Source organism: Rattus rattus, chromosome 9 (genome assembly GCF_011064425.1).
Source record: "Rattus rattus isolate New Zealand chromosome 9, Rrattus_CSIRO_v1, whole genome shotgun sequence".
Taxonomy (NCBI): Eukaryota; Metazoa; Chordata; class Mammalia; order Rodentia; family Muridae; genus Rattus; species Rattus rattus.
The window spans coordinates 29,081,716-29,101,244 of NC_046162.1; the positions used below are offsets into that span (position 1 = coordinate 29,081,716).

A 19,529-nucleotide genomic window follows, 5' to 3' on the forward strand; every position below is an offset into this window, starting at 1 on the left:
AATTTCCACACGTTTAGAACCATCCTGGGCTACTTAATTAAGGCTACCCTTCTCAAAATAATTTCCTTCCTGTAAATCTGTTCAGAAAAGCCATAGCAAATGAAACTAATTTTGATAACAATGTTATTTAACCCCAAGCATCTCAATTATTATCATTCAAACTGAGCATAAAATTGATCGGCTGCATTCCTCTTTAGTCCCAACCTTTGAATCCTGTATTTTCCACACACTTCCGTTTGGACTTGCTAACTTCAGTTTAGACATCATATGAGTCTTCCTTTCTGTTCAGAGGGTTCCTAGTATCCATTCATTCCACACATGGGCTTGAAGAGACACTTGTGCCTTAACTGTCATTCAGATGAGCCTTTTCGGTCAGAGAGGCCTGACTGTCCACCACTAACCACATTCTCAGCCTCTGGTAACTGCCTGGTTCTCCCCTCCAACCCATCTGTCCTATCAGTCTCTCTGGAGACCTTGACAGTAGGTCGCCCTGAATTTCACAAGATTGCATCTGGGAAACAGCAGGCATGCATGGATGTTCCCTCCCCAAGCAGTCAATGGGAGCAGCCGGTCAGGAGTTAAACACAGTTCAGTCTGTGAGAAATGATAGTTGCCTGCAATCTTCCCAAACAACTGTGCTATTTCTGAAAAACATCAGGGTGAGGCCTGCCAAGAAAACCCCACGAAAGCCACCAGAAGACAGAGAGACTGTCAGCCTGTCCTTACTCTTCCTTGTTTTCTGACTGTCTGCACTACACAAGGTCGTAAGACTTTGGGTAGCATCGTCTCTTTTCTTGCCATTTCCAATGCTACACCAACTCAGGAAATAATGCCAACCGTTAACAAATGGAACTGTGTGAGATTAAGCTTCTGCACAGTCAGTGAGTACCGTACCATTAGCTGAGTAAAGAGACAGTCTGAGAGAAGTCTTTGCCGGCCGTACACCTGACAGAAGAGTAACATATAGAATGTATAGAGAACTAAAAACCTCCAACCACAGGAATGCAAACAGACCCACCATTACATGCGACCACTAAATGAACAGATGGTTCCCAGAAGAGAATCTCGAATGCCATTTCACATGGCTCAGCTACACTGTCACGGGATTGCAAATTAAAACTTTGTTGGGATTCTATCTTTACCCCGGTCAGAATTTCCATCATTAGGAAGACAAATAAAGAAATGCAGGGAAGGGTGTGGCAGAAGGGGATCCTTACAGACTGCTAGGAGGGATGTAAACTAGTCCAGCCACTTTGGAAGTCAGCATGGTGGGTGGGTTCTCTAGAAACCAACAGCAGATCTAGCCCACAAGCCAGTGATTCCTGAGCATTTACCTGAAGGGCCCCAAGTCACAGAGAAACTACACGGCGTTACTGACAACAACTAAGTGATGGGTTCACCAAGGTGTCCATCGACGGTAGCAAGAGTAAAGACAAGACTCTAGAGGGACACAACAGAAGAGTTATGTAATTTGTAGAAAAATGGATGCAGTTGGTGACAACATAGCCAGACTCAGGAAGATGAGGTTGTATGTTTTCCTCTCATGTGTAGTTCCTGGATTTTATGTAGTTACATAAAATCATGTGTGCACATAGGAAATGAAAGTAGAAATGAAACTGCAGAGAACAAAGGTGGAGGAGGGGGGCAGGAGGAGGGGAGGGTTACGTGGATGCGCACCACACAATATATACTTGTGTGAGAATGTTCTCACGGGACATAATACCACGTACAACAAGTAACTGAAAACATCTTCAAATTATAATAAAGACATAAGGACATAAACATTTAAAAAGCGCTACATCCTCTTCATGTGTTTATAGAGCTAGCTTATGTGTCAAACACAATCCAACCTGGTTTACGTACAAAACTGCACAAAGACTGTGGATTCTAAACCCTCTTTTTGAACCAATAGTTTATATAAAATAGAACTGGGCTGTGAGTTTCAGAGAGAGAGAGAGAAGCAAGGGAAAGTAATAAAAGTCAGTAATATTTTTAACTTCTTTCTACGCTCCAATGCATTTAACGTGACCCAACAAAGTACCATTTCTCCAGTACATATGTGAGAAGTTTGAGTTTCGGGAAGGCCAGCTTCCTCATTCTTGGTGAAGAGAAACCTTGGACTGCCATGCTTGCTCTGACGCTCACAGGAAACCTCCATTGCCCAAACTCAGTGCCCATTCCACAGCCCATTCCTCCCAGCCGTGGTCCAGTGCAGTATTATTTCTGCTGCTCTGGCTTGTTCAGAGCTGGCTTTGGGTATGATCCCTGGTTTCCCAGCAGGGCAGCCCCTTTGTGCCATCCCTGTTTGCTGAGTCCAGTGGATACATCAATATCAAGTTACGTGTCACACACCCTCAAGGGGACATTCACGAGTGTCTGATGAGCGACAGAATTTCTACTTTGGTAGAGCGGAATGGAGGAGAAGGGAAGTCTTCAGGTCGGGCAGGGTTCAAACCCTTGCTCACTCTTCTCTTGCTGTATATCCTTAGGCAAGGCTTTCAACCTCTTAGTAACTTTGTATTAAAAATAATTTAAAGATGATTTTATGTGCAGGGCAGTTTTTCCTGGCCTCCTGAGTGTGTCTCTCTGTTGGCCCACCCCGATGTCAGACTATGAGAGGAGCCACCAGCCCCACTCTCAAATCTTAGTTACAATCAGGATTTTAGCAAGGCATGCTTCAAGTGTCCGTGCTTCCTCCCACTGTGCCTTCTTCTCTTTCCCCGATTTCAGGAGACCCCTCACCCAGACATTAGCTGTAGTCATCTGGCTTTCCCTTCGGCCATGTGTTCTTGCTGTCATTTACCACGGAGCTGGATGTAGTGGAAAGCATTTTGCTTCTTTTAGTGTCGGCCATCTTTTCAATAGTATTGCCCTGACTAGGTAAAAGGGGAGAATTTGGCAAAAAGAAAAGAGACAGAAGTATACTTTTATTTAACTTTTAGAGGACAACTGAGGCTTCCCTAATCAGGTCATGATAGTTTCTCAAAAAAATTATTAAAAATAGAAACCAGTGGGGTGGAGATGAGGTTTGGCAATAAGGGGCAGAAAAAGAGCAATATATTAGAAAAATAAGAATACATATGTATATGTATGTATTCTTATATTTGTTCTTATATATTCTTATGATGTTTGAACATTTTACCAAAAACCATACATTTTATTGTTTTATTGTATTGAGGTAATGAACACAAATATGTTTTTCATGTGGTACTTGCCCCACGGAAACGACTGCTCAAATGGATAAAGACATGAAAGAAACAACACTCACCACAGTGTTACTTACTACGCTAGAGAACCAAGAGACTTAAACACTCATCAACAGGCAAATGCTCGACTTAGTTATGCTCTTCAGCCACCCTGCAACAACTCTGTAGTCGTTAACAAGGAAGAGATATGTTCTACATAAAGGAACAAAAGCATACGTTAAACTAAAAAGAAGAAGGAGAAGGAGGAGAAGAAAAAAGAAGAAGAAGAAGAAGAAGAAGAAGAAGAAGAAGAAGAAGAAGAAGAAGAAGAAGGAGAAGAAGAAAGAAGAAGAGGAAGGAAGAATAAGAAGAAGAAGAGGAGGAGGAGGAGGAGGAAGAAGAAGAAGGCAACGACGATGATTTAAAGCAATGGTTGAATCCTCACTTTTTTTTGAAACAGATAAAGTAGATATTAGTATAGACAATATACAAAAAACGTGATGCAGAGGGGGAAAAGAGATTGCACGCTGCTAATGCCGGTTTTCTCGTGGGGCAAAATAGAAGAGTTTCATAGTAGAAGTAATATGTTCTATGATACTTGAAGGAGTTTTTTAAAAGGGTAAGCATGAGAAAAATGAAAGGAACAAAACTCAAAAGAGTATTTTTAAAGCATCCAAAAGCATTAAAAACACCACACTGCAGTACAGCAGGGACAGAGGAATAGGAGGGAAAGATAAAGGGGTTCCAAATGAAAAAGCTGGGTGTGTAAAACGACCTCTGCCCTGGTAACCTCATAACCCCCTTCGCAAGAAGCTGTAGCCAGGCAGCAGCTGCCACCTGCCCTTGTGTCTCCTTGGATGTTCAAGGTCATGGCAGCTTCTCTGATGTTCTCCATGGGTGGCCATTTTCCTTTATTCATTTTGTTCAAGGAAAACCATGGAGATTTGTGTGGACATGTGTATTTTGTGAGGCAATGATTCAGCAATAATTTTTAAGCCTGATTCACATTAAATGACAGAGAGAGAGAGAGAGAGAGAGAGAGAGAGAGAGAGAGAGAGAGAGAGAGAGAGAGAGAATGGAATAAAAATATTAGTTTAGATCTGTTTACAAGAAGTATGTGTTGCTGGGCATGTTCGAGCGAGTCTGTGATCCCAGCATTTGGGAACGAGGCATGATCAATTCCAGGTTACTCTGGGCTCCAACGCTGGACCAGGTCTCAGAAAGAACTAAGTGTCACATGGTCGGCATAGGTCCTCCAGGTCCTGTGCACCATCTCTCGGCATGTCTAGTTTGTGACTTCTCCAGGGGAGGGCATGGGAGATGTTTAGTGAGTTTGGAAAATGTATTATTTTATTTTATTATTAAGCCTTAAAGAGTCTGCAGCTAACGTAGATAGGGAACAGTTTCATTGCAGTTCAGGAGATCACTTCACAGGGGCGATTTTAATGGTATTTGTTAATTGGCCAATTGTAAGGAGCAGCAGCAGGAGTGTTGTAGCAGAAAGCGGTATGTGTGGACCCCAGGTCGGTATGGAAGTGTGTTAGGATATGAGCTCCAGAATCAGTGGCAGGTGAATATAGATCTTCTGGGAGTGGAAAGGAAAGTTTCTGTTGTTGTAAAAATATAAAAAAAAAAATTAAAATGCTGTCTTTTATCCCGCTTAGATCCTGCACCGCAGTGCCCCAAGATATCTGCTGGATATCTTAATTCTCAGTCAGCAAAGCCTCTCACCCACTTTGCTCCAGTCCATATCACACTGCGAAGGCCTCTCTCTGAGTCTGGCAGCAATCTCTCTACCTAGCTAGTTCCCAAGGCAGGCTTCCATGCCAGAAACACACATCCCAATTCTGCAGTGTCTCTAGCAGCTGCACACTCTCTTACACTTAAATCTCTTTCTTTTTTTCTTTTTTCTTTTCTTTTTTTTTTCCAGAGCTGGGGACAGAACCCAGGGCCTTGCGCTTCCTAGGCAAGCGCTCTACCACTGAGCTAAATCCCCAACCCCAAAGAACACACAACACAATAACCTTTGACCCAATTGATAAGATATAATTGCTCACCTAAACATACAAAACCCTGAACACATCCATCCCTTAAGAACATTTATAACAACCTGTAAAGGTACAGCATGGAATCTTAACATCACCTTCCATGTTGTCTCCCAGCTACTCTCTCTCTCTCTCCTCTTCCTTCAAACTTTTCTCCCATCCTTCCTTCTTATCTAGTGACAGGCCTCATTCTATCTTGTACCTGCCTCACCTGTGACATCATCCCACAAGTTAACACTAGGCTGACACCAAGCATTCCTGCAAGCTATGAACATCTGGATAGAAAAATGGGCAAGAGGAATCCAAATGATTCTCAAAACATAGGAAGAGACACTTGGTTGCTATGATGACAGAAATGCAAACACATTCCACTTAGATTGTTTTAAACCTATCAGACCAGCAAAGATCAAAGCATCAGATAATGGTGATTGAGGTTTTGAGAATAAGGTTCATACACGCGGCCCTGGGGAAAGTGCATCTTCTGTGGACAGCGACTTGGTCAGTAAATAGCACTGTACATATCTTTAAACTCAGGAAGTCCACATCTGGATGTACCTTCTTTTCAGTGGGGCTTCTCAGACTCTGTACTGTTGACCGTTAGGGCCAGGCTTCTACCCACTGGGCACCAGTAGCAGCTACATCTCCACATCCCCCGTAAGCCCAAACGTCCATTGGTTGCCTCTGACTAATGAACAGTCGTGGTTATAGTCACTAAAAGTGACATACTTTGCAAGGTTATTCATTCTCGTTGCTTGTACAAACAAAGCAGTCAGAGGCATGCTAAGAGTACAATGGAAACGTTTAATCCATATAACGAGCCATTTTCCATTCATTAAAGATGAAAAGGCTCTTTACACAGAGTCTACCTTGGACTGATCTCTGAATGCAGAGACAAAGAGAGTTAAGTAGGATGTGTAGGCTATGCTGCTGTTATATAAAAAAGAAAGAGGCTTTTCTATCCGTATTACAAGTATATGAATAGGGCATCTTGGAAAAATCTGAAGGAGTTGGTTATGTTTGTTAACTTCTTTTACATTTGTGTGTGTGTGTGTGTGCGTGTGTGCGTGTGTGCGTGTGTGCGTGTGTGCGTGTGTGCGTGTGTGCGTGTGTGTGTGTGTGTGTGTGTGTGTGTGTGTATGGAGAGTACAATGTATGGGAGTTGGTTCCCTCTCTGCACCATCTCTGTCCTAGGGCTTGAACTCAGATGTGGTAGCAAATGCTATCATCAAATGCCGTCATCTGCTGAGTCGCCTTGCTGGCTCATATTGGTCGAAGTAGGATTAGAGAAATGGAGTTTGGGACAAGGAAGGGAAATTTTACTATTATGTGGCATTTGGTAACTTTAAAAACTGCAGATCTATTACGTGCTTAGGGAGTTTTTGTGAGTGCCCGGTCGCCACAGCATTTCTGCTTCTGTCTGTTTCTGTGCGGAGATGAAGGTGGGAATATGGGGATGAGGAGTGCACAGGTGAGAGGCCCAATAGGTACAAGGCAGGGCCCAGGCCCGACAGTCAGTCTGTTCTAGGCTCCGACTGGATCAATTTGAAACTGGTAAAAAAAAAAAAAAAAAAAAAAAAAAAAAAAAAAAAACCACCAAGGAAAGTCCTGGCCTAATGCCCCTGAGCTCTGAGGTGGATCTTTTGGTTTTTAGAGTTCAAAAGTATTTTATTTTCCCACTACGCTATACCGTGATTGATAAGAGCTAAGGGAGGCTTCCTGGTGCAAGGGCCAGGCTTAACCTTCCTGACCGTTCCAGCTTTTTGTGCTGACAAAGTGAGGATACCCTTTCTCTTTTCATTAGACTTGCCTTTCTTGAGAACGAGCCGAGGTCTGTTTGGGCAGCAGGTTCATCTGCTCACTGCATCCTGGGGCTCAGGCGTCTGCAGAGTTAAAGGTGGGTGAGGAACACCCTTTCCCCATCTCCACTGACCCTGACCTTACACATCAAACTGTCCTGGATCCTGGATCCTGTTTCCTCTTGGAGACAGCTCTGTGTACTGTTGTAATTCCTGGTCTTCATCCCTGAAGTCTGTCTCCCAGGCTTCAGTTTCTATTGCTGTTTCATGCCCTCCATCAGGACTGGACAGCATGTTATAAACTAACACACATACCCCAGACTCAACACACATAAACAGACTTACCCCAAAGGAAACGTGAAGTAAATTGTCACCATTTAAAGAGTCACTCCTCACAGAAGCTGTGAGGAATTAAAGGTATGGAAAAGAGTTTGAAAAGCGTGGGATCCCGCTCATTTAGTTCGAATCCTTGATGTTATGGTAGACAAAGGTAAACGCAGACACAGTGAGGGAGTGGCGAGGGCGAGCAGACATGGGCTCCTTCTGTTAGGCAGCTCTGCCATGTGCCTGGAATCCCATCCCCTTAGCCATGGTCAAAGCTTGAAACTTGGCTGAATGTTACAAGACACCACTAGAGAACAGAAAGAATGGCTTATATGAAAGCTTCCTGCTTCTTATTTGTTCCTTGATCAAATGCTAACTGATCTGGCTCTAGGGCTCCATGTGAACCTCGCAGAGGCCCGAGACGATCAGTTAGTCACTGATCATTAGTGAGACTTCCATAGCAGACAAGCAAACTCTGGGTATCCCTTCAATCTTAGTGTACGGGTACACAAGCACACGGCCGACTTTAAATCGAATTATTTCATCCACATAAGGATGTAATATAGAAGGATGCCTATATAAGCAAAGCATTTGAAAATACAGCTGTGGAAGTTTAAAAAGAATAATTACTTCTTAGAAAAATAAATGACTCTTAGACAATAGGGATGGTTCTACAGCAAACACAGGACCACTTTTGGTGGCTTGCACATTGTTTTATCTTTGGAAAAGGATAGAGTAACAAATGTTTGAGTCCAGAAAATGTTCTTAAGCCTCGGAAGGGAAAAACACTGGCCCCCAAACTGACAACCTGGATTTGACCCCATCACCCACAAAGTAGGAGAGAACTAACTTCCAAAAGCCGTTCTCTGACTTCCCTTGTGGACTGTGGCCTGCAGGTACCTACTGCTATACTAAATCAATAAAAGTAAGAAATTTCTTATTCTATGATATTCCACACACAGAAATGCATCCTGAAACCTTAAGAAAAAGCAACAGTCTTCTACTATGTGTGTGTTTTCGTTATACCTGGAAACAACTTGAATGTTCATCCATATACATCTGGGTACATAAAACGAATAAGTTTATATTTGCAACAAGTGGATTGAACCATTAAAAATTCAGATATATGGGAAAATGGTTAGTTTTGAGCCCCCGTAGACATACGGAAGTGTATTTATGTAAAAGAATGAGTGGGGGAGTAGAATATAAAATTGTCATGGATGGTAACCGTAAATACTTAAAATTATATCTGCAGGGTAATTCGATAGCTTACACAAAAAGTTACACAAAATAGCTTGAATCTAGTTTTATTAACTACTTTTGGTGGTATAATAATCTAAAGTCTTTCTGTTCTGCTTTGTGGTATTCACCAACATCGATTTAGTCGAATTTTAATTTGTCTTCCGTCTTCATTGCTAGAGGTTACCTGGCCCTGACCCAGGTTATAAAACAGGCTGATTCCCACCTATCCTTGGTTCTAGACAGGCCCTCGGGAAGACACGATAGAGTTACAATGTGAAATAATTACAGAGCAACTGTAGAACGAGACATCACGAGCTGGGTCACCAGCCTCGCCCTGGCTTCCTTGCTCCCTGGCCTTGCCTGCGGATTATCTGCCATCCCCACTGCAGTCAGAGCAGCCACTTGCAAACAGAAAACAAATGCCTTTGCAGGGCAGCTTCCGCCCTTTGGTAGCTTCCTGCCGTTGGGAGAACGATCAGACTCTTGCCATGCCCCGCCATGGCTCTTCAGCTTGGCTTCTGCACCCTCAAACTGCAGCCTTCTCTTGAACTCCGCTCAGACTCTGTCTTTTATCTACCTCAGGGTCCTTGGGCTTGCCGTCCCCCCTGTCCAGTTTGACATTCTGGGGCTTACGTTTTTGTTTTCACTTGACTGGCATCTCCATCATCCCTCAAACTCTGACTCTGGCCCAGATACAGATTCCCTCTCTAACCACACTTCCTTCCAGCTCTGCCCCAGTTGCTGCTGAGGTCTGCCGTAGAGCCTGCCGATCTGTATCTACCTTGTGCTGTTGTGTACTCCACTATGGGCTGTCTCTTCCGCCTGCTTATGAGGACAAACACCTCCCCCGTATTATTCACCACTGTAGTCCTCACGCCCACCTCATTGGTTTTGACATAGTAGGTATTAAGAAATGATTAACAAACAATAAAAATTTAAAAAGTGTTTTTGCAGAAGGGTGCTATGCAAGCTGCCAAGGGAGAGGAGGACTCGGCCGTCCTACCCAGGTGTTGAAGCCTACAAACCACAGTGACTATTGTAGCAAGACATCCCCTTATGCAATAGTGACACTTTCATTTTAGGAGGGACCAACACCTGTTTAGTTGAACTTATGGCCCACTTGATGGGACAGAGTCCATGCTTAGTACTATAAACCTAGCCAACGAGCCAGCTGGGGAAGCACAGACCCTAGAGAAGAACCCAGTACTGTCATTTTCTTGATGCAATGTCTAGCTGTATTCTAAATATTTATCTTTATCCCCCACTGATAAGTGTGGCTCTCATCTTTCATCAAAAAAAGCTTCTTTTGGGCAACAGATAGACATGATTACGGAAGTCCACAACTGGTCAAAATGCAGGCGGTAAGTGAGAGTGGGCATTTCAACCCCCACTGACACATCTGCAGCACAACCCCTACATCAAAAGCTCAGGGAACATCACCAAAGAGGGAGCAGAATTATTTTAAAAACCAAAAGATCAGTAGGCCTGCTCCTAGGTGGTGTTGTCTAACCCAACAGGAAAAACGCACTTGTGAACTCTCCACAACATGATGGTCTGGACAAGGCGAGCATAATGATAAAAACAAACCAGTTGATAGGCCCACATAGATGGAGGAACTCTACTAGGTTCCACCTCTAGAGGAAGAGTTACTGCTGGTAAATGGTTGCTAAAAGATGGAGAATCAGTTTCCTCCAGGGTTGAGTCCCTCTGTAGGTTGTCTAATCCCAAGTGGTCATCCCTGAACACATACATGTACACAGGAGCGATGCTAAGTGGACTCATTGAGTTGTATGTAACAATAATAATCAAAGAAGAGGCCATGGATTAGGGAAGGGCACAGAAGGAGTTGGAAGGGGCAGAGAAGGGGCAGAGAAGGGTAGAGGTGATGTAGACATAGCACACAGGTATGATGTTCTCAAAATAACAACTTAATAAAAATGGATGTGGAGCTGGACATAATTATATTTTGTTGCGTTTTTGACTTACATTTCTCTGATGGCTAATTAGGTTGAGCACCCCCCATAAACTTGCTGATTATTTGAATTTATTCTTTCTAGAAGAATCTATCCTTATCCTTTAAGCATTTTCAAGTTAAATTGCTTCACTGTTAAAGTTTTTAGGTTGGTTAACTAGTCTGTATACAAATCACCCTGTGGATGACTTTTACAAGCTTGTAAATATCAGCAACGTATGAATAACTGTAGAAAATATGGGGAGATGTGGCATCTCGTGCCAAGCTCTCATTACACTAAATCTATAAAACTTGTGTTGACTTTGAAGGGCAGATAGGTGGTCTACACAGGGAGTTTTATGTGCACTCAGAAGCAGTTCCCTCCTCTGGGAACTCCAACTCACCTCCTGGCAAAACTCACCTCCTGGGAGACCTACTTTTTCTGATGTCTGAATAGATCACTGACAGATGGGAAAATTTATTATTAGTAGTCAGGGAAATCAGGTAAAGATGGAGCAGGTGGCCCATGAGAATTTGAGATGAGCTCTAAGCCAACTTCCTTAGGGCTCAAGCATGTTGGACCTCTCGCTTGGTCCTCAATGTGTGAGTCTTGTTTGGAACCCACAGAAACTCTGCTCTTGAGCTTTCTGGCTAATCCTTTCTTCCAAAGTAGGTGCTCTTCTCCTCAGTATTTCTCTGAGTCTGATTTTATTTTCCTGCAGGAAATAATGAAAAGGTGTGCAAGTCACTCAGAGAGATGCCTCTGCCTCTGCCTCTGCCTCTGCCTCTGCCTCTGCCTCTGCCTCTGCCTCTGCCTCTGCCTCTGCCTCTGCCTCTGCCTCTGCCTCTGCCTCTGCCTCTGCCTCTGCCTCCTGGGTACTGGGATTGAAGATGTTCACCATCACGCCCAGCATATCACAGGAGGGAGAGGGAAGATGTGAACCTGGGAAGAGCTGGAAAGAAAGGAGCAAGCAGCCTTGTTGCAACCTTGGCTATTCCAAAGGTCACTGCAGAGTCTGTGGTCGGCAGAGACACAGTATCCCCGTAGTTCACGTTTCAATGTCACACTCTAGTTCTCAGTGTCAGGGCCCCAAAGAAAAAGCGAACTTGAAGCACTGAAAGTTCAGGAAGGAAGATGTGCGGGAGGCACGCAGAGCAAATGTGGTGGTGTCAAGAGAAATCAGAAAGATGGGCAGAGTAGGCTCTTGGGGGCCATAGCTAAAAATTAAGTACTCCGAGTACTTAAAATGAAGTACACAGAGCTTCGAGGTAGACAGTGGTAATTTTAAAACTTCACTTGATGTTGTGGCAATGACAGATTGATATAGAAACTCAACTGTCCATGGACCCCGGGTAACATCAATGAAATCACGTTGGGACGATGTGAGGAGGGACCATGGGGGTAAAAGTCTCCAGCAGAAAGGCTCTGGTAGTTTTAAGAATACTTGCTGGGGCTGGGTACAAGTGGTATGTGCCTTTAATCCCAGCAGCACTCAGGAGGCAGAGGCAAGTGGATCTCTGTGAATCTGGTCTACAGCAAGAGTTCCAGGACAGCCAGGGCTACACGGAGAAACGCTGTCTCAAAAATCCAAAATCCAAAACCAAACCAAACCAAATCAACCGGAAAAAAAAAAAAAGAAAGAATACTAGACTGCAGAAGGTCTAGCTATAAACCCAAAGGGAGGAAAGATAAACCCAAAGACTCAGGGCGAAGGGGAAAGGAGACCAGAGTCAATGGTTCTCCAGAAACAGTTGACTTCCTACAGGTATCTCTGACCTAGCTGACAGTTCTGACCACCCAACTCCCACTTCTCGCTTAAGACATGGTAGTGACTATTTCTTTCATGGAATGGAAACTTCTCCACTTCTTCTTATATCCTAAACCCTCCCTTCTGGTCTCCCATGTCATGAGATTACTCTGAGTATGGAGCCCTTTTCTAATGGGGTTCAATTGAGCTACACTAACTCCACTCCACGCCCAATCTACATTTTCTTCCTTTGTTCTCTTCCTTTCTCCTTCTACTTTCTCTACAGGAAGAAACAAAAAGAAAACCAAACAAGCAAAAGCTAATGACTGTTAGAGGCAGGAAGCATCGTGGAGACTGATGGTACCATCAGATACCTGTCCTTATAAAGCTTCTGTCTAATGGAGGCTCTCGTTAGTGAATGGGCAACTGTGACTTTGGCATGGACCCTCAAGAAAAGGCACACATTGCTATGGCAGAACATAATGGGTGGTTGACCCACTCTACAGAAATCCAGGAAGGCTTCTCTAAGGAAGGGACATTTAGAGATGAACAGGCGTGGTGTGACTAGAGCCCAGAGCAAAGACAGAGGGACATGTGCCTTAGATTCTAGTGCCCCGGGTCAATGGGAATAACCCTGTCATAAGTCTGTTTGCTTATGATGAGAAACGTGTCAACCGATCACACTCACAACGTGAGCACTCAGCTAGACTGCTATGTACGGTGTGGTGGGGCAAGGCGATCGTACAGGAGCAGCAGGGCTAGATGGGACACGTGGACTCTGCTGGGAAGGTGCCTGAGGAAATGCTGGTGGACTGCAGCAACATCAGTAGCAAATGTGAGGAAAACTGCATGCTATTTTAGAGCTCCAGACAGTGAAGTGGGGAGAGATCTGTCTTGGAGCGTGCACGGAAGAGACAGAGCTCATAATGTACTTCACTGTGACAGATCCGGAGAACATGAGGTGTCGACTGTCGAACCGTTTACAGAGCAAGAGAACGTGGCATTTTGTAATAACCAGGCAGTAACACTAGCCGTAAGAAGCACCATTTGCCATGGAACTGTGTGAGCTCTGGAGACATAAGGGACCTCAGAGGAGTTATTTAAACCCTCCGAACTTCCTTCCCCGATTTATGAACGAGGGAGTAACAGCTCCTACTCATAGGATGATTGTAGTGTTGACTCGAGACAATCCAGGTGAACACACCTACAGACAGGAAGTCCCCAATGTTAGTCACTGTTTAGTATTAGAATGATGGTGACCTTCACCTCATTGAAAAGAAAACAAGGGGACTAGCCAATCTCTCAAATACATGGCTGTTTCGAGATCTCATAGCATTATGAGGTTTATAGCAAAAGTCACACTAGAGCTGGTCTTTGACCCAGATATGTCTGATACCAGAAAGTGTGTTTTTGGTGATGCAACATAATGGTTACCAAAGGCAGGAAGGGGCCATCTCCCCACCTGTCCTCGTTCATTCAGCGATGCTGCATGGGTCAGACTGCAGCTCAGAGAGGGGGATAGCCCCGGGCAATAGCCGGGATAGTGATCTTGGCTGTTCTTTTTGTCCCCCGTTAGGTGGTGATGTATTCCATGCCACAAGAAGCTTGGTAAGCTTGATCCTTGAAGTGCAGAGTCATTAGAATAAAGAATCCTTCCTTTCCCTAGGGCCTTTCAGAGTATGACGCATGATGACCAGCCCACCATGTCCCACAGTGAGCATGAAGCTCACAATACGCTTTTCTTAAAGTGTACTCAGCACCTTGTGGAACGGGGAGAACCATCAGGGCCCTGACTTTGCAAATGGGAAAATGCCTTAAACAGATGAAATGTCTTGCCAGAGATATCATACCTAGAACGTGAGAGAGGGGGGATTTGAACCCAGCTCTTACCAGCTACACTGGCTTTTCGAACCTGCACTGTTTGTCTCCACCTGTGTTGCTCCTTCTGTCTGGTGCTCAGAGCCCTCTGTTTTTGCTCTTTTGTTTATGGTTCAGTTGTCATCAACCTCCCCAGAGACTGCACTTCAGTCTGCCAGTGGTGTGCTCGGTTTGTCTTATACTGGCCTATGAGAGCGAGCCGCTACATTTTCAGGAATTTATGATCCACACTGATTAACTGAATGGCCAAAGGGGTTCTTCTTTTCTGAAACGGGTTCTCTTACATTGCAGACTGGCCTCGAACTCTATGTAGCTGAGAATGACCTTGGACTTTCTGGTTCTCTTCTGCTTTCTGAGTGAGGGTTTATAATTGTGCACCCCCATGCTTACTTTACGCAGGGCTAGGGACTGGATTTGGCTTCATGCATGCTCAGCAGATACTCTTTTAACTGCCCTACATCCCAGTTCTATAAAGGAGTTATTTATAACAGAGCAATCAATAAACGCTACAAATCATGGCTCCACAGCTCCCCTCTACTAACAGAGTGACTGTCACGTTGTACCAGCACGCTACCGGGCTAAAGAACTGCAGATGCCTGAGATACGTGGCATGCCCCGGGAGCATCTGATGCTGTGCTTATGTGAAGGGCACCACTAGCGAGCACCCCGTGTCCTTCTAAGCCATTGCCTTAGCAGGATGAAGCCCAGAACCACTTCCACAGCATAATTCAGGGAGATAGGCATATGATCCCCAAACTATACTCATATTTAAATAGACATTTGCTCCATTCCGAGTGTAGGACGGTGGGCATTGATGTTTACAGTTGGACTGAACACTTGATTTGTGAAATGCTAGCATTTGTTCTTGAGTGTTTCTCACATGGTGTTACAGTTTGACTGAAGATCTGCACTTTAAGGAACACAATTTTGCATACGCTAGGGGCTTAAGTGGGGCGACTCCAGCTTGTGTAGCCCTGGATGGGTGTGTATCTCCCGTCAGGGGTCCCCCTCTTGTCTGGCTCTGATCCTTCCTTCTAATTTTTCCACCATTCGAAGACAAGTAACTTATGCTAGCCTGCCAGTTCCCTTGGGGATGTGAACACGACACATACAATGGTGAATGCTTGCTGGGTGCTGACGGTGTAACAGCTGGCCATGTCTTAACATGAACTGTGTGAACTTGCCAATGTCTGACTTTTTTTTTCTATTTGCTAAATGTTAATTTCAACAGGTCAGCTCACACAGGTTATCTGTGTCTGGGCTATGTTGTCATGAGATGGGTACCTTATACCCACTTCACAGGTGAGGAGGATTGAAGTTTTTATTGAAAAAACCAAGAAGTTCTTCACACAAGTACAGTGTTATCCATTCCTAAGTGGTACATTATTTTGTGTTCATTGATGGCCTGGAAAATAGATTATAGGTAGGGCATATACAATAATAACTCAGCGACCTTGAATAACTAACTAATAAAAAACTCTGTAATGCTTAAAGAAAAGTTTCAAAATGTTAGATATAATTATAAACAATTGGTGGGAGAAAGCAAGAAATGACATACACATATGTCCATCACAGAAACATTAGACTCCACAGCCAAGGGCTCCAGACTGGATTATTTGTCACGGAGCTGTTCTTTCTCTTTCTAATTCTTTGCTTTCTCGAGATCGAGTCTTGCTAAATAGTCAAGGCTGGTCTGGAATCCATCATGGAGCCCAGGCTGCCCCTGAACTTGTATTGCTCCTCTTATCTCAGTCTCCTTAGTGCTGGTGCCGCCACATCCAGCTTGTGTTAGGAATTTTCTATGACTCTTGAGAGTGGTGTCCCCATAATCTGCTCATAATCGAGACACACTGGAGGCTGAGGCTAGATGGCTTCAAGCTCCAGCTTGGGTTATACAGTGACATTAGAAGGGAGAAAAGAAAGGGGAGGGAATGATGCAATTACATTATAATCTCAAAAATTAAGAACTACTTTAAAAAACTGGTTGAAATATAAAATTCATCTAGAGAAAAGTTAGTTAAAGGTGCATGGCTTTGCTTTCATTGTGAAACACGAATTTCATGTTCCATTCACAGAAACAGGGTTGATGACAGGTGATTTATTAATCCTTCAGGCCCACAGCTCGGCACCTGGCCGCTGACCAATGGGACCTAAATGTATGTCATTCTATCTGCCTCTAATCTATTGGTAGGCTATCAGTGAGACCCTGCTGAAGACAAGTGGTTCTCTTCACTGCAAAAGTACAGACAGGCAGCATTATTTTACCTGAAACTTAAAAGGTGAGGCATTTTACCCCCTCCAAGTGATTTGCTCCAAGTTGATGAAAAGCGTCAAAGGTTGAACCTCACTCTCCTCACGTGGATCGTCTAGTGAGACACCAGCAAGGAACAGAAGCATCCTTGCCTTGGTGAGCACCAAGCTAAAACCCATCTTTGCCCTGCCTCTCTAAAGATGTAAACATACTACAGTGATATGATAAGAAATCAAACAAGCATTGAAAAGTACTTGAGGAGGATTAACCAAGGGCCACTGTGTACAAACAAAAAGGTTCTAAAAGAAAGAGTGGGACTTGGGATTGATGTCTAGTCTGTGTACTTATGAAGGTTAAGTCTGACGGAGAAGGATATTTGCCCAGGGCGACTCACTGACACAGGGACTACTTGACCCCGACCCTGTCAGGAGCCATCTAGGTTAGGCTAAGGCTAGCAGGTGGCCTTCCTGGAGGTGGGCCACTGTTGTGCTGCATGATGTGCAATGGGTGAGCTAGATGGCAGGGTCCCAAAGAGACTTCATCTCAGGATTGCTTCTTGCAGTTGATATGCCTTTCCTGTCATTATTCAATTGATAGTCTCTAGGCATTAGCCCACCCTATTGATCAGATTTCCTGCAGATCAACATAAAGGTGAACTCTCATGAATTAATGCTGTTTAGATGAATGAGTGATTCTCTAGAATTCCTGATTTGAATAAAATAATGTTAGGAAGAAAGTTTGAAGAGATGGTCTTACTTGTTTTGCTAGAAACTTGTAGTAAGATTAGAATCAAGAATAGAATGTTCCCACTCCGCAGAATAGTAAGTAAAGGCTGCATAATAAGAAATACAATGAGCTTTCAGAATTACACTAAAAAGAGAAATAAACTTGGGACAAATTTGTGTTCAAGGAAAAACATGTAGGTCCAAGGATACAACCACAGGTGTGCACTATGACAAGGCAAGGCCATGTAAAAACTGTTGCTTTGAACTTATAAGGAGCACGTCGAATGAAACACTCCTTTGAACTTAAATGTCAGCATCCTTCTGAAACTCCCATTTTATGTAACATTTTATCTCTGAGGCAATTTTCTAAAAGAACTTTTTGTCTGAGAAAGTATAAAAAAAGCCAGAGAAAAGAAATAAAGTGGTTAGTTGGATAGTTTAGCTTGGAGGGCTCTGCTCCATCCACCCATCTATCCAAATGTATATGTTTGTCCATATGTACGTGTGTAAGTATATGTGTGCATGTAAGCATGCATGAATACTTGTGGAGTGTCTGAGCCCAACAAAAACGTGAATGTGTTGATGTGTAAATAGGAATGTGAATGAAATGTAAATATATGTGTGAATGTGTATGTCAGGTCAGAGAAGGGTGCTATAGCAATAATCCTTTACCTAATCCCCCTCACTGTAAGCAACAAATGTCAATAGATCCAGAGGCCTGTAGCTTCTGTAGTCTCAGAGTAACAATGCTGTCAAGATGGACACAGGCTACTTTAGAAAGCAACCCTATTCTCTTGCAAGACCAAGTCTTGCCCCTGCTGATGCTCTTGGCCCTTGGCTGCTTCAGAGAAGACTTCGCCTAGGGCTGAGCTCCTGGTACCACCTAGGGCTTCTCTCACACTGTATTACTCACACACACTCATTTGCTTTTGTTGTTGCTTCTGCTCATGAAGATGTCATTAGACACATCTAGCTGAGCAGCCAAGGACCCTCTAGCAGGGATCCCTGGTCCGCTGGCAGAAACTTTGGGTTCTACACCCCTTGCCTCCTGAGATGTTCTGCCATGAAGAGGGTTACCATGTGCCCTACAACTTTAGAATATTACATGAATGGAAGCATGATCCCATGGCCTTGGGGGACTGATGACCACTGAGACGAAGAGAGTTCAAGTCATAAACACCTAACATGGGACCTCCCGTTCACCACTCTAAGAACCACTTCTTTTGTAAGACAGGGAGGTTGGGCTAAGCTGCCCCTTATGTACTAATCACCAATAATGAATATGAATATTTTACCGCCCTACAGTCTTGTAAATGCCATATACTTCACTTTCGCATAAAGCTCTGTCCACAACATTCACCACGTAAAAAAATTAAACATGACTGTGTGGAGAAGAGAAATGGATGAAGGTTAAACCTACAGGTTGTAGAACTGAGATAGCCAAATCTAAACAACTGGAGTCTCAGGACTCTCTGCATTTCGTACGGTCTCTTTTGTGGCTGCTAAGCACACTGTGCCTGTATTCCAGGCATCCAAGTTTATCCCACGAATCAGCTCAGTCCAAATACAGAATGGCAAATAAACAAAGCACAAAGTAAGTGTTCTCATACCCCATGGCGGTCCTCGAAGTATGCCAGGCTGGCTTTCGTTAAGACGAAGAAACGGACTTTAAAATTCGAGGGAGAAGTCCTTCTCTTCTGTTGGGACTTCTTGATCAGCTGTTCTTCCAGGAGGATGAAGTTGTTCATGGTCCAGTTCTGAAAGGTGAGGCGCCTTGGGCATCACCCCTGACTGCGACTGAAGGAGAGGAACGGCCGGGAACGCGACAGGATGCAGTTGATCTTTAGAGAGTCGTTCAGAGGCAACTTGCCTCTAGTCTTATCTTTTCTATCAGCATCAGCCAGCCTCACGCTGAGCTCCCTCCTCTGATGTCAAAGGCCACGACCACATCCTTTCAAAATTCACCGAGCTAAGAGGCACACGCGTACCCTTAGTTACATGGTTTGGAAATGAGGGTTGAAGAAATTTAGACTTATAAGAGGAGTTCCATTTTAATTCTTAAAGCTCCTGGATTAGCCTCCGCAACAGTTAAGTCATGTAGACAAGGGAGTAAGAGAGGGGGTCCAGGGTTCAGTGGAGCTCAGCTTGTATGTAAGTTTCCCATTGTTATTATTAGGGATTCCCACAGGCTTAGTGGCTCAAAGCACCATGGGGTTACCTTACAATTCTCTAGTTTAGAAGTCTGAAATGTGTCTGGTTGAGTGACAATCATGGTGACTGTGGGACTGTGCTCCTTTCCGGCAGGTCTCTAGGGGATACTGCCTCTAGGACTATCCTACCTCCTGAGGGACACCCTGGTGGCCTCAGTCTTTACTCTTTCTCTC

General features: G+C 44.0%; 1 protein-coding gene across 1 annotated transcript in view; it reads right to left on the reverse strand.

The window, feature by feature from the left end:
• The window catches only part of Itk (IL2 inducible T cell kinase), a 60,715-nt gene extending 41,769 nt beyond the window's left edge, over positions 1 to 18,946 (reverse strand). Inside the window, exon 1 of the mRNA XM_032912466.1 lies at positions 18,756 to 18,946. Coding sequence (XP_032768357.1) covers positions 18,756 to 18,893 — 138 coding nt within the window. The 5' untranslated portion in view covers positions 18,894 to 18,946. The remainder of the gene's footprint in view (positions 1 to 18,755) is intronic.
• Between the last annotated feature and the right edge of the window lie 583 nt (positions 18,947 to 19,529).